General features: G+C 45.2%; 1 protein-coding gene across 1 annotated transcript in view; it reads right to left on the bottom strand.

The window, feature by feature from the left end:
• The window catches only part of TOGARAM2 (TOG array regulator of axonemal microtubules 2), a 114,070-nt gene that overhangs the window by 30,307 nt on the left and 68,164 nt on the right, over positions 1-15,599 (bottom strand). Inside the window, exons 11-16 of the mRNA XM_077341373.1 lie at positions 12,223-12,328; positions 6,849-7,084; positions 5,763-5,921; positions 3,859-3,976; positions 3,514-3,611; positions 602-800 (exon numbers count right to left, since the gene is read on the bottom strand). Coding sequence (XP_077197488.1) covers positions 602-800; positions 3,514-3,611; positions 3,859-3,976; positions 5,763-5,921; positions 6,849-7,084; positions 12,223-12,328 — 916 coding nt within the window. The remainder of the gene's footprint in view (positions 1-601; positions 801-3,513; positions 3,612-3,858; positions 3,977-5,762; positions 5,922-6,848; positions 7,085-12,222; positions 12,329-15,599) is intronic.

The following is a 15,599-nucleotide window of genomic DNA, read 5'->3' on the forward strand; positions in this document are numbered from 1 at the left end:
CCCTAAGAATATTCCTTATATTTTGATTATCCAGATACAGATTAGTTTGGTGATTACAGATACAACTGTGTGTCTCTGACCAAGGAAATCAATACCTGCCAAGCATCTCTGCACTGTGGTCCAGGAAAATAAAGGCTAATGAAAGCTAGTGTGGTGTTGTCATTACAGTGTTGGACTAGGGTCTGGTAGACCCAGGCTCACTCTGCCACGGAAACTCACAGGGTGACCTTTGGCCAGTCAAATTCTTGGTCAGCCTATCCAGCTTATAAGATTGTTGTAAGAATCAAATGAAGCAGAGAACCCATTTGGGACCCACCACTGGGAAGAGAAACAGGGTACAAATAATAAAACAAGTATATTTTTCATTATTCTGGTAGATTCCTTGGTAAACAGCACTGCATTTTCAGCGAGTGCAATCTCCATTTTTTCTCTGCTCATAGGAACAAGAGAGCCAAGGAGCAGCAACTGTTAGGGAGGTTGCCTCCAAAACAGCTGCAAACTTCAGTGACTTAAACTAGAAAAGGATCGGGCCAGAACGAGCCTCATTGAATGGGTAACCTATGTTAAAGCTACTGGGATAGCATGGAAACATTCTCTGTACCTGGATGATATTTGACAAGACAAGCTGGGGGCTGTTCTTGCAATACTCCATCATCAATGTTATGCATTCCATTCGTATCTGAAATTCCTTAGCCACCAACATCCTATTCAGCTCTTTGAGTTGTTCCATGACTTCTACACTGCAAAGGGATGAACGGCGAGCCATGAGTTGTGGCAGGGCTAAGGTACTGGAGATGGACCTGGTATTGAGGATTACAGGCTTTTAAATCTTGTTGCTCCTGAATGATCAAGAAATTATGTTATCCAGCACTATTATTTATTTATTTGTTTATTTATTTATTTATTACATTTGTACACCACCCTCCCCAAGGGCTCAGGGCAGTTCACATGAAACAGAACAGAAGCAGTACAGATAACTTAGATTAACAATGATGAATGAAATGAAACAACAAGCAACCTGGAACCGTAGAAAAATTAAACATTAAAGTAACTCATACTGATAGCCGAGTGGGTTGCGTGGAACAGTGGGTGCTGTAGGAGGAAGCTCGGGAGGAGGGCCCTTGGGAAGTGATAGTACAGGTCAACCTCAACCAAATGCCTGCCAAAGGAGCTCCCCTTTTCAGGCCCTGCGGAACTGTTCAAGTTCCATCAGAACCCTGATCTCATCTGGGAGCTCGTTCCACCAGGTGGGGGCTAGGATGGAGAAAGCTCTGGCCTTGGTTGACGCCAAGCAACCTTCCCTGGGGCCAGGGATCACCAGGAAGTAGGAATTGCTAGAGCCTAAGGCTCTTTGGAGGGGGGTGTAAGCAGAAAGGTGATCCCTCAGGTACACTGGGCCCAAACCGCATATGGCATGGAAGGTGATAACCAGAACCTTAAGTCTAATCCGGAATTCAATTGGAAGCCAGCGCAGCTGTTGGAGGATGGGCTGGATGTGGGGCCTCCAAGGTATTGCTGTGAGAACGCTGGCATCTCCGTTCTGGACTAGATGCAGTTTCTGAATCAAAGTCAAGGGCAAGCCTGTGTAGAGCGAGTTGCAGAAGTCTAGCCTAGAGGTGACCGTCGCATGAATCACTGTGGCTAGGTGTTCCGGAGCCAAGTAGGGCACTAGATGTTTGGCTTGGTGAAGGTGGTAGAATACCAGCCGTGCTACCATCGCGACCTGAGCCTCCATTGAGACGGAGGCATCAAGAATCGCGCCCGGGTTCCTGGCGGAATGGGCCACTGATAGCTACACTCCATCCAGGGTGGGTAAGCACACTTCCTTACTTGGGCCCTTCCTACCCAGCCACAGGACCTCTGTCTTTTAAGGGTTGAGCTTCAGACGACTCTGCTTGAGCCACCCCGTCACTCTTCTAGGCAGCTGGCTAATTTTTCTGGAGGAGAGTCAGGAGAGTCAGGGCAGCCATCCATCAGGAGGAAGAGCTGGATATCATCCACATATTAGTGGCAACCCAGCCCAAACCTCAGCACCTGTTGAGCAAGAGGCTGCATAAAGATATTGAATAGAATTAGAGAGAGAACTGCCCCTTGACGGACTCCACATGCCATTTGGTGACAGCTTGATGTGCTCTCTCCTAGTGCTACCCTCTGTCTGCAATCCCAAAGGAAGGATATCAGCCACTGAAGGGCGGTTCCTCTGATTCAATGAGGCGGTGAGCTAGAAGCTCATGATCAACCGTGTCGAACGCTGCTGAGAGGTCTAATAATACAAGCAGTGCCAACCCGCCCCGGTCCAACTGGCGACAGAGGTCGTCCATCAGAGCGACTAGCACTGTTTCTATCCCATGGCCAGGCTGGAAACCTGACTGGGATAGATCTTGGATTGAAGCTTCTTCCAAGTATGCTGATAGTTGGTCTACAACAGCCTTTTCAAGCAACTTCCTCGGAAACGCTAAGTGCAAGACGGGTGGAAGTTGGAAGGCTGTTGCGGGTCCAAAGATGAACCTTGAAATGTAACTTTTCCCATTAAAGTCAACTTAAGCAGAATAGGAATGGCATGTATGCTTATATAGGATTGATTTCTATAGAATATGCTAGTGTTCTGATTATCTAATCTGAGTATCTAATACTGTCATTGTTTGATCAGATCTAGAATGGTTAGATTATATTTCAATAAATGCTTATTAGCTGGGAAATAAAAGGTTTTTACTTTGAATCTGGAACAAACAAAGAAATCTCAGTAACTCCCTTACAGATGGAGAGCTGTGCCCTACAAAGATTGAAAGAGCACTCCATTATCAAACAGCACTGTGATCTAGTGGTTAATATGTCCTTTAATCTAGTCAAAAAGGTTTTTAATCTCCATGTGGCTGTTTTAAGTGATGCTCCCTCACAGGAGGGTTATAGCAACTGCCACAGAAGGCTTAGGAAGAAATGGATTAGGATACATGGGAAAGACAGCAAATTATTTAGCATGATTGTCCTTTTTTAATATTATGCTTTGCATAGGTTCTGGCCCACAAGGGCTTTTGTCAGGAACCATGACATGAGTCCGCCAACTGTGAGGACTCAAAAATTAATGCAGATAGAAGTAATTATATCAGATTAAAAAGACAAAGACTGGAAATGGTAGAAAGAAAGATACAAGCTCTCCTGCTATGTATCCGTTCTGCATGTCAAAGTTTAAAAGCCCACCGTGGCATAGTCCTCTGGGTTTTTGTGTAAATTTACTTTAGGTTAAATCCCATGGAAAGTTTCCGTTAACAGAAGGACGGGCAATTTTTGCCATTTGTCCCCTCCCCTTGCAGATCCCAGGCACCCCCAATGCTGTTCCAGAGATCTTCTGTCCCCAAGAATAGCATTTTGCACTGCAGCAGAAAGGAAAAGCCGAGGAAATCCTGCTGTGCAAACAGAAATCTGTTCAGATAGTGAGGATTTCCTAAAGAATGTGACATTTTGTTTTCAGCCCAGGAGATATATCTTTATGGATAAAAGAAAAACACTCCGTACCCGTTATCTGAAGGCATTTTGTCCAGTGTCAAACTACCACTTTTTGAACCTCTTTGGATTTTTGCTGAAGGAGCTTGGGATGACTTCCCTTCTGTCCCCTAGGGTAAAAAAATAAAATAAAAAGAGTAGCCTTTTTAATTAAAATGGTCATTTCACACATTCCAGTAAGGATTCCAGTAAGGAATGGTTCCCAGTCTTTACACAGTGTATCAACGTTCTTTGTAAAATTTGAACAGCAGAGGTGGGTACAAAAACATGAGCTTCATTCCTATGTACCAAATGTGCCTCTCCTTTGAACACCTGACTGGACTTTTATTCCAAATATTTTTGTGCCCTCATACTTACTTTCTGCTTAATTGTAGCCATGACATCACGCAAGTCACGCGATGGAGGACACTGCTTCAAGTACTCATTAAATTTTGAATGGGACATAACTACGTTCAGCATCTTCCGGCCATAAAATCTAGTGTAGGAAGGAGAAAGTTAATTTAGAGCAAAATCTCATCTTCAGGTTTCATTGAACCTTTCAGAAACTGGGTAATGGCTCCTCCTGAAGTTAGTATTGCTACTGAAATGCAATACAAATTGATAGATTGTTTGCAAGGTCTTTGTTCCTTTCAAACATAAATTATTGTAGTCATCCTTTGCGCTTTTAGAGCTAATAGAGTTCCCTACAGATAATGAGGAAATAAAAAACAGGCAAATAAATATGCTGATTTAATATATGCACTTATTCATTTGTTTTCAGGAGTGTATTTCCAGATTTTTTTTTTCAAGGAGAAAGCCCAAGACATTTTGTTGCTTTTGTATACTCCTATGATCTATCAAATGGTACGGGTTCTGGTTTGTGGAACAGACCCAAGGTAATCCTTATGAATGTTAACAGGAATCTGAGCACTATCATTTACCTGCTTTTCATGCTGTAAGATCTACTCATTGATTTCTGTAACACATTAGTGTTATAGATTTAGTGTCTGTGAAACAAAGAATAAGCTTATGCTTATTTATGTATGCAGTGACTGCCAAGAAATCTCCCTCCTCAAGTTTTAAAGACCTGTCTGAATAATAGAAACAGTTATTTGCTTGTGGCAAAATATTGGGTGTTTATTTTTATATAAAGTTACCTCATTCCTGTTGCCTGTTCCCCTTATAAGTTCTAAACTGATTCCTACCTGACCATCTCCCCTCAAAGAGAAATAAAACAGTTTGTTAGCTTTGATTTTCCATTAACCTCTTGTGTGATACTATCCAACAAGGACAAAAGAAGGATTTTAGTCTCTCCCCTCAGTATTCAGGTTGAGTCCACATGAAAATGAATGGATGGTACAGTCAAAGGAAAACAAAGGAAAAAATGGGGGGCTACTCAGCTGAGAACACAATAAAGGGAAATCCTGTGAGGAAGGGTGAATTCATCGTAGCAAGTCTGCCTAAATGTTCTTCACTTTAGCTGCTTTGGCAATGCATACCAGAGACATGTCAGAAATTTAAATGCCCTCTTATACTTGATATGCATACTGTTATTTCACAGGAAACATAATCAACAGCAAAAACTATAAAACAGACCTATCTTAAATTGACAACTACCCAAAGTCAAAGATCCAAATTAAGTTTGTCTAGATTCCTGAAATATATACTGATGACATGTTTCACCGTTGACTTTTCTTCAATATCTGATTTAATACCAGGAACATTTTTACTGACTTGTAACCACATATTTTAATTAATTTCCATGTATCCTCACCAAATAAATAAATAAATAAACAAACAAACAAACAAATAAATATTAAGTTCATCTGGATCAAATGCCTTCTTTGCTAAATTCTTCTAGCAAAGAAGCAGAGTTGTAAAAAAAAGTAAGTAATTGTCTCTTTAGCTGGCCAATATCAAGTTTGCATGCTGCACAGCTCAGTGTCTGTGGCAAAGTCTTTACACTGTCTAGAATGTCTATGTCCAGCTACAATTTCTGTACTATTAAGCATGGCTTTATAGCATTTGGGCATCAACTACTGGTTAAAATGCTGTTGTGTATTTTTCTTCTATAAATCTTACATTCAAAAATGACTTTTGTTAAAAATAAAAACTTGTCAGCTGGGAGGGGGGGGAATGGACTCAGCCCACTGATCCATGCAACATTTATGCAATTAAAGGCCTCCAGTGGCTTCATATTGCAAAGCAACACTGAAAAGATTGCCCCTCCTGTTATTACACACTACAGTATTCCATCTTTTAGAAGGAAAGGAAGCTGTTACCTTGTGTCTTGATTGCAGTCCTGAGCAAGTTTGACCAGAGTCTGCACCAGCATCTCCACACTGCCTCGTTTGGCTGAAAGCAGCTTCTTAGCCCCAATCTTTTCTATAACTGTCAATAAGTGTTCAGCAGCACATTTTCGAACACCAGTATTACGATGGCTGGAAAGAAATGATATCAAAGCAATCAGAAACAGGATGCTCTTTGACCCCCAAGGCAATAAAAGCTGGGTCCTGGAAAGCATTAATGGTTGGTGGCAATAAACAGGCTACTTTGATTAGAACAGAAGGTTCCAGCCCATTTTTCCATACTGTGTCAGCTTCCCTTAGAGAAAATCATCACTCAGGTGCCTTAACAGGTCCTTTTAGGGTCCCTGGTGTGTTTGCCAGCAATTCTGCAACACTACAAACATATTACTCATGGCTAAGAAACCAATTACCTTAATAGAGACACCGAGCAGCTGACTCGCTGGTAGTATAAGAATCTATGCCCAACTCCCTCTGCATTTGCAATGCAGGTAATCATGAAGCACAGTAAGTGCAAGAGGGTGAGTTGAAGGACAGTGAAACACTGGGGAATAGTATCTGAAATTTGCCAGCATTTTTAGCCAGAGGGTACACAATTCTGAATCCACAATTTTGTTTATTCCGTATCTAGAAATTTAGGCTCGCATTTAGGGGCTACATACAAAGACATACTTTATATATTCTACAGCCATGTTTCAGTTGCTACATATGGATAAAAAGGAAAGGCAAAGTAGGGCAAATACATATTCTATATTTTACTGGGTCCCAAAGTTATAACCCAGCTGAACTCACAAAGCTTGATGCCAGAAACTGATAGTCTCAGGAACTCGCGGTCTCTATGGCATCCCAATAACTGGTCAGTATAGAAGCCAAGTAGTCAGTTGACTTGCAGCTGTTCTCCCGGCCTCTCCCATCTTTATTCACATGGGGATATGGGCTTTTGTTCACCAGCTGATGTCCCCTACTATCTTGCCCAATGCTCTGTAATCCTTAAAGCTTCCTGCCCATGCTCTGATACTCATTAAGCAGTGGCAAAATGTAAGAGAAAAAACAGTTACATACTTAACTCCATTGGCCATGAGGGCTGCTAATGCTCGTGAAGGAGTCACACTTCTTGCCATGACTCCTAAGCACTGGTCAGCTGCTTTCTGGATAAATTCACTAGAATCCCCTGACTTCTGGAGAAGGACTCGGGTAATCTCTTCAGTCTCCTGATCCATGTGCTTCTTCAGGTTCTTGAAGAGTTCAGCGAGGGTCCCAATAGCAAACTGAGACAATTTTGATCGGAGGTTATTAGCCTGGTAAAGGAAACGTTACGGAATTAAGAGTTTAAAAGCCACTGGATCACATTTGCAAGTTTTGATTCTACTACTAGTGAACAGACTAGTTCAACAACGAACAGAGATCTGGTTGGGTGTAGTGGTTACAGATGCCTAGTACGAGATGTCGAACTCTTACAGAAGAGTGCTCCATGCTTCTCACAGAGTTAGCTTTCAATGACTAGCAAGGACTGAATTCCCATAGTAGATCCTATAGCTGGTATCTGAGGGATTCAGCCTAATCACCCAGCTCTGGCAAGCAAGCCACACAAATCAGAATACCTTTCAACAACTATTTTTATTTACAAACTACACACAGTTGTAGCGTCCACAGACCCTAACCCTCCAGCTGAGGCCTTTCTCGGAGCCACATAGTACAATCCTATTGATCATGCAAAAAGTCCTCTAGATCAGTAGTCATGGTCATTTCGGCCATGCACGGCCGAAATCGCGCATGCGCGCAAGTGCCGCACATGCACTATTTCAGCCACGCATGGTGCATGTGCGCATGTGCGGCTGGGCCGCACATGTGCAATGCGTGGGTGGGCATGCACAGCATGCGCGGGCGGGCAGTTGCCCTGCCGGTCCCCAGCCTCAAAAAGGTTGGGGACCACTGCCTTAGATAATTCAGCTTTGCATAGCTCTCTCTGTCTCTCAATCTCTCACTATCTCACTCTCTCTGAAAGCCAGGTTTGCTTATGCTCTGAGCACCATCCTACTGCTGTGTTTCCTTGGAGACTGCCCTTCCCTTTGAGTTTAACATAGATATCTTGAGAGGAGGTGAGTGTGACAAATGGGTGGAGCTGCCAGTGATCAAAAAGTGTCTGGCAGATCCCTTGGCCATACATCACTTTTTTTAAAAGGATAGCAAAAACTCATCACCTGGACTATTAAAGATAAAACTGGCTAAAATACAAAATGAAAGATGGAGCTATATCTCTGAACAAGTACTAGTATAAGGAAAGAAAATAATCCGTTTATTTTTATATACACACTCAAGGAACCAAGGGACTCTCAAGGATTGTGGGCAATGTCTCATTTCACTCCCCTTACTATGTCTTCTCTCTGTTTTCTGAAAGCTCATATGCCCTTTCCCCCTTTTTTTGCTTCTTTCTCCCCTTCCCACATATCAGCCAACACACCGTTCCTTCCTTCCCTCCTCCTGTAACAGCCTTTATGTGGGAAAACATCATGCTAGCTGCATGGTGCTGGCTGCCAGGACAGGCCTGGCTCAATTTCACAGTGGATAATGCACAAAGGCTTACAGGAAGCAAGGGATTGCCACCTCCATGTTAGGAAATACTTGGAGTACTGGATGTTGAAGTCTAAGGAGAGCAGGGTTTGGGGAAGCAACCCTCACCTTTTCCTGCTTCCTTCTGCTCTTCAAACCTACTCACTCAACTTTTCTTAGCCCTCCATCTCCAGATGTTTATTAACTTCATTTGTACCTTTCTCCAACGGGGAACCAAAGTAGCTTGCATCATTCTACTCTACACCATTTTATCCTCACAATAATCCTGTAAGACAGCCTTTCTCAGCTTTTTTACTGTTGAGAATCCCCTGAAACATTCTTCAAACTTCAAGAAATCCCAGAAGTGGCATGATCATGCAGAATATGATAGGGAAGCCTAACTATGTACATGTCCACTTGAGGCCCCTCCCCTTCCCACCCCTCCAGTCCCATCATTGGCCATTGTGTGAGGAGAGCAGGTCAACATGACCATATGTTATCATATCACCCAATAAATGTTTAACTATTTTATATATATAAAATTAATTAACTCCCACCCATTCAGGAAACCCTTCCATGAAGGATGTGGAAGGCTGAGCTTGTGCAACTGGCCAAATTACCCAATGAGTTTCCATGGCAGAGTAGAAATTCACACCTGAGTTTCCTAGACCTAATCCGAAATTCTAGATGTTATATCAAGGAAATTTGTGAATTTGTTGATGAATATTTTAATACGATTGCTTAAGGAAAAGGCTTTTGCTTTAGTTTCACTTATTATATTGGTTGCTGGCTCTGGCTGGGTATGCCCTAGCAGGGCCCAGATCAAGCCTTTCCTATGTTCTAATGAAGCTGTATTCTCCTTTGGTACTAAGTGCTGTGAAATGACTAAGTGTTGTGAAATTTTATGTCTTTTATGCAATGACTACTATTGAAAAGCAGGAAGCAAATAGACCTAAGTCAGTCATGGAAATCATGTGGTAGAAAACCATCCAAAGTTGCTAATGGGTCCGGTCCCATGAGTCTTCCTTCAAAGGCCACAATACCGCTGAAAGGGGCCTTCTCCCTCTCACATGCCTTTTACTGATAGAAGCCAAAGGCTGAAGGCTGCAAATGTTATACTGGTAATTGCCACTGAGGGCATTAGTTTCTTAAAGTTACATGCACTTCTTCTATCATTCAGCAGGGGGACCTAGATAAAGCTTCCCTCACCAAGCAGTAATATCAGGGCTCTCTCAGCCTCACAGGGTATCTGCTTCATCATGCCTCCCAATGAGGTGGCGGAGAAGCAGGAAGCGTGGACAACCCAAATTTCTCCCACCCACCCCCCACCCCCGCACCTCAGGTTGTCAATCAATACAAGCCACCATTCCCTTCACAGCAGTTGTTTTGGGGACTCAAACTTCCTCCTCCAAGTCCCAACATTATTTTAAGAAAATACACTTACGCTTTGCTATGGGGAATTGCCACAACAGTAAAACATTTATTTTTAAAAACTTGGAATTCTATGTTGCTTTGGGATTATGCCACAACAATAAAACATTTCCTTACATCTCTTTTTGGGATTCTTTGTATAATGGTCTCCTTTTATGTTTGGGTAGATTTGTGGTAGGCTGGCCATTGTAACTGGACCCCAAGGATTATGTGTTCATGATAAAGGTTTAAAACAAAGAGCACGGACACCAAACTAATAGGGAGAGGGCTGCTGCATCACACGCTCTCCCCCATTTCCCCATTCATACCCCACCATCAGAAAACACAAATAGGAATGTGTTTTAGCTGCCCAGTCCCAATATTACCATACACACTGAAAAAAAAACATTTTATTTGAATTGAGGTTATGGCACTTGCAAGCAAAGAGAAAGCAAGAGGACTGGCGCGATAGTAAGAATTGCTTAGGAGGCAATGATAGAAGTATATTTCTAGGAAACTGAAAGTTGTGCCACCAGACTCAAAAGTAAGGAGTTATCAGGCTGTAAGCTAGCTCTTGTTCTTCTCAGTGTTGCATGCCTCATGAGTTTGTGCTGTATTCAATAAAATTGCATTATATTTCTTTTTCTATTTCCCTACAAAAAAATTCAAGTCTGCTTCATTTGCACACTCTACTCTGGAGAGCCAGAGGCTTCAGAGGACGGTTCCTTGACAAATAAACAAATTCATGGAGGATTAGGATCAGTGACTCCTAATCATAATGAGTATCTACTCCCTCCTAAACCAGAGGTAGAATGCCATTTTGTATCAGTTGCTGGGAGCTCAGGTAAGATAATGTTGTTGGCAGTCTTCTTACTTGTGGGCTTCCTAGAGGCAACTGGTTGGTCACTGTGTGAACCAAATGCTGAACTAGATGGGTCTTTGGTCTGATTTAGCATGTCTCTTATGTTCTAAGCCAATTTCCTTGTAGAAAAGCAGGGTGTAGTGGTTCAGAGTGCGGACATCTAATCTAGCAAGCTGGGTTTGATTCCATGCTCCCCACATGCAACCAGCTGGGTTACCTTGGGCTCACCACAGCAATGATAAAGCTGTTCTGACCAAGCAGTAATATCAGAGCTCTCTCAGCCTCACCCACCTCATAGGGTGTCTGTTGTGGGGAGAGGAAAGGGAAGGCGAATGTAAACTGCTTTGAGACTCCTTCGGGTAGAGAAAAGTGGCATATAAGAACCAACTCTTCTTTTTCTAAACACAAATAAATAAATAAACAATAGTAGGATAAATGGCCATGATTAAAGCGGTCAAGCAGGAATGTAGAGATAGTTTTAAAAAAGATATATACAGGAATATGGGCAAAAGATAGATGTTTATTTTAGTTGACAGGCATGAATGGTTGACCTAATCACTGGTCCTAAATCCAAGATACCAATAGTGATAGCAGATGAGAAAAATAATGCCATCAGCGGCAGTAGAGGAAAGGCAAACCACAGCTCTGAAAAAGTTTAATTATGGGCCAAACCTTCAGCAACATCCATGGGTCCCTCCCCCCTCAGGCAGCCCCTCCCTGACCTGAACCAGCCTTACTTACTTAAGGGTTTGTCTAAGTTGTAGTTGTTGTTATATTACCCTGACCAAAGTAATTGGAGTCCTGTTGATTTAAATCCACTGTTGGATTGTTGGTGATGTGTTATTTTATGTTATTATATGTTCAGACTGTTCCATGTATTACCCCTGTAATATTGTATGTGAACTGCCCTGAGCCATAAGGGAGGACTAATAATCTAATAATAAATAAGTAGATGATGGATGGGTAGGTGGGTGGATGGGTAAGTGACAGGAGATGGATGGATAGATGGATAACTATAATCGATTTATGGTATTATCTGTGTGTGTGTGTGTGTGTTCAAAGCACTTGATATGTCTGATATTTGACTAGACATCTTGTGAATCTCACTCTTAACACTATTTTTAAAAATGTAATTTTATGAGTTTAATAGTTATGGAGAACAACTATCAACTGGGGAACTGGTCAGCTGGGTATGGCCTCCCAAATTCTATCCATGAATACTTTTTCTCTGACCTACTTGGAAGCCATCCCTAATCTATAGTCATTTTTCCTCTTTTTGGTCCAACACCCCATTCCTAGCCAAAACAGAGTTCTGACTTTCTCAAAGCATTAATTTTCCGTAACAGTTTTATACAAAATGGAGTCATTATACTCATGATTTCTATGCATTTGCATGATTAGTTCTGTGCATAATTGGGATTCTTCTGTGCAGGTTATACACAGTATATTCATTATCTATTTTGGTACAGGTAAATAGAAAACTAGGCAGATATAAAAATAGACAGGATAAAAGCTGCTCAGAGAGACATGTTTGCTAAACAGAAACAGATTGGAAAGCATCAGGTAGCACACAGAGAAAAGCGACCAAGCATATGTTAAATACACATTGCCCACCTCTTTCGTAGCTGCCAAGGAGACATTATGAAGCCTACAGAGAAGAACTTCTGAATGGAATTCTGCCAGGCATCTGATGATGAAGAGTCCTCTCTCCTTCAGCTCCCTGAGAGACAATTAGCAGAAAGATGGAGGGAGAGAAGAGAAGGAAAATTATTACTCTTGCCCAGTATTTTGCAGAAACGGGATTTCCAACAGTAGCCAAAGAGTCTGAAAATGTGATGTGTCACACAAAGCACATATTGAGAAGTCAAAAAAGCTAAAAGTTGCTGAATGTAACAGAAACTCTTACCTACCAGGGCTTTAAGACCATTGGCGGGGGAAGAGGATGTCTGTCACCAGCCAATGTGCCTGACAGAGTCTCCTGTGAATGAAGCTGACTGAAAGAGAATGATTGATTTACTAGTTCCACATGACAGGCTCCATCCTTGGGAAGGACTGACACTTTCCCAGAAGACTTTCTCCAGGGAGGCCCAAGAGACAAAGCTTGCATTCCCTTCCCTTCTCTGGCTCATAATCCCTTCCAACTCTGCTTTGCTGAATTAACAGTACCATCTGTTGGTGAGTGGCAAAAGCACAGGGCCCATGAAAGGCTCTTGTTTGCTTGCTGATGCTTCTTCACAAATACACACGAGGCGTAAATCAGAATTTCCTTTAAATCAGTCTCACAAAACACTGCGGGCAAGAATGTACATTCAATTCTACTTCTGAGCTCTTCTCTATCCTGCTGTCGGGGACCCGCTTGCTAACTGAAAAAACAGGGTGCCCCTTTGAAGAAAACGTCACGCCAGGCCTGGTGAACGATACAACAGGAACAAGCTTTATTTCAGCAACGTGGAGTCCGCTGGTATGGAGTAAGAGCTTCCACCGAACTCCAGGTGGAAGCTCCCTTTTATACAAAACCCACCTCCTTAGGCTGTATTGCCCCACCCAGTACTTGCGGAGGGAACATGCTGATACAATCATGACTCATGCACATATGCGAGGTTTTCCGGGGTTCCTGATGGCCCATTTTCCTGGAACAAAGGGCCATCTCCGGGCCCTTGTCAAAAGGTGGAGGGGGACATTGAGGTTCTTTAGCGGCCATTGCCACCTCAACGATCGGGTGGGGCGCCCAGCTGCCGGCTTGCCTATGATCACCATGCCCTACCTCCGTGATCGCGGGCGCCTCTGATGGCGGGGTTCGGTCCGGTTCCCCAGCCACCAAGGACCGAACCACGACATTCTGCCCCCCCAAAGGTCCATTCTCCAACCCCCCGGGACGGCCAGGATACCGCTTGTGGAAACGTTCAGTGAGTCGGGGCGCAAGGACGTCCGCTGCCCAGACCCATTCCCGGTCCCCCAAAGCGAAGTCCTTCCATTCCACGAGGTACTGCAACTTCCCCCTGTGGAGTCTAGAGTCCAGGATATCCGCCACCTCGTGGTGCTCCCCCCCCGGCAGGACCTCGGGCGCTGGCGGGGAAAACACGGGGTGCCAAACGTCACCGTCCGGAGTTTTTTTTAGAAGGCTCACGTGAAAGACGGGATGGATGTGCCGGAGGTTCTTGGGGAGCTTGAGCTTGACCGAAACTTCGTTGATCGGGGCCAAGACCTCGAAAGGCCCCAAAAACCGAGGGCCTAGCTTCTTGCTGGGCAAATTCAACCGTAGGTTCCGGGTGGAAAGGTAAACTCGATCCCCCGGTCGGATCTCTTCAGCTGGTCGTCTCTTCCGGTCGGCGTCCTCTTTCTGCGCTGCCTTGACTTTGTGGAGCTGCTCCTGCAGCGACTTCCAGCAGCTCCCGGCACGCTTCCCCCACTCGTGAAGGTCGGCCGATTCCCGGGCGGGGACCTCTCCAAGCTCCGGGAAGTGTCTCAGGTCTGTCCCGTAGACGACGGCAAAAGGCGACATCTCCGTGCTGCTGTGGTCTGCGTTGTTGTACGCGAACTCGGCCAGGGGGAGCAGGGGCACCCAGGTGTCTTGATGATAGGAACCGAAACACCGCAAGTACTGCTCCAGTACTTGATTAACCCGCTCGGTCTGCCCGTCCGTCTGGGGGTGGTAAGCGGAGCTCAGCCCTTGCTCGATGTCTAACAGGCGCAGGAAAGCTTGCCAAAACCGGGACACGAATTGTGAGCCCCGATCGGAAATCACCTTGTCCGGCAGCCCGTGCAGTCGGAACACGTGATCCAGGAACATCCGAGCCAACTGTGAAGCACTGGGGACACTGGCGCAAGGAATGAAATGGGCCTGTTTGGAAAATAGATCTACCACCACCCAGATCACCGTTTTCCCCTTGCTGGGAGGCAAGTCTGTTATAAAGTCCATGGAGATCACTGACCACGGCCGGGTCGGGACCTCGAGCGGGTGCAGCAGACCTTTCGGCTTGCCAACCCCCGGCTTGCAGGTCAGGCAGACAGGACAACCACTGACGTAAGCTTTTGTGTCCCGCCGCAGACTGGGCCACCAAAACCGCCGCCGGGCCAACTTCCAGGATTTTACGAAACCGAAGTGCCCGGCGGTCTTAGCATCGTGGCAGAGGCTGAGGGCTTCCCGTCGTAGCCCTTCCGGGACGTAGACAGCCTCCCCCCTCCGCCAGAGACCGGAGTCCAAAATCAAAGAGTCCCGGAGCTCAGCCAGCTCCTCGTCTGTCCCGTAGGCTGCCACTAGGCGGTCTCGGAGCGGGGCGGTCGCCGGGTCGGGCTCCCATTCCTCCCTGGCCCGACGCCTAGTGACGACCCCCCGTCCCAGCTGCTCCTCACCAAACACGGACCTGGTGCAGGGAGCGTACCCCTCCCCATAATGCGGCAGACGGGAGAGGGCGTCCGCGAGGAAATTCTCTTTGCCGGGGATGTGACCAAGCTTGAAATTGTACCGCGAAAAGAACTCCGCCCACCTCATCTGTTTGGCGTTCAGGGATCGCGGTTGCCGGAGCGCCTCCAGATTCTTGTGATCTGTCCAGACCTCGAACGGCTCCTCTGTTTCCTCCAGCCAATGCCGCCATTCGGTGAGGGCGAACTTAATCGCAAACGCCTCCTTCTCCCAGGTAGACCAGTTCCGCTCCGTTTCGGCGAATTTTCGTGAGAGGTAGGCCGCCGGCCTCAGCTGTCCCGCCTTGTCTCGCTGCAGGAGAACCGCCCCGGCTGCTGCGTCGCTGGCGTCGACTTGTACCACCATCGGCTGGGTTGGGTCGACGTGCAGTAGCGTGGGCTCAGACGCGAAAGCTTGCTTGAGGGCCAGGAACGCTGCCTCCGATTTCTCATTCCAGCCGAGCGCTGCGCTGGGCCGCGTGGCGCGAGGACCTCTCCCCTTGGTACCTAGCAAGTCCGTGAGGGGAGCCACTACGGAGGAGTATCTGGGGATGAAGCCTCTAAAAAAGTTAGCAAACCCCAGGAAGCTT

This window comes from Paroedura picta, chromosome 1 (genome assembly GCF_049243985.1).
Source record: "Paroedura picta isolate Pp20150507F chromosome 1, Ppicta_v3.0, whole genome shotgun sequence".
NCBI lineage: Eukaryota > Metazoa > Chordata > Lepidosauria > Squamata > Gekkonidae > Paroedura > Paroedura picta.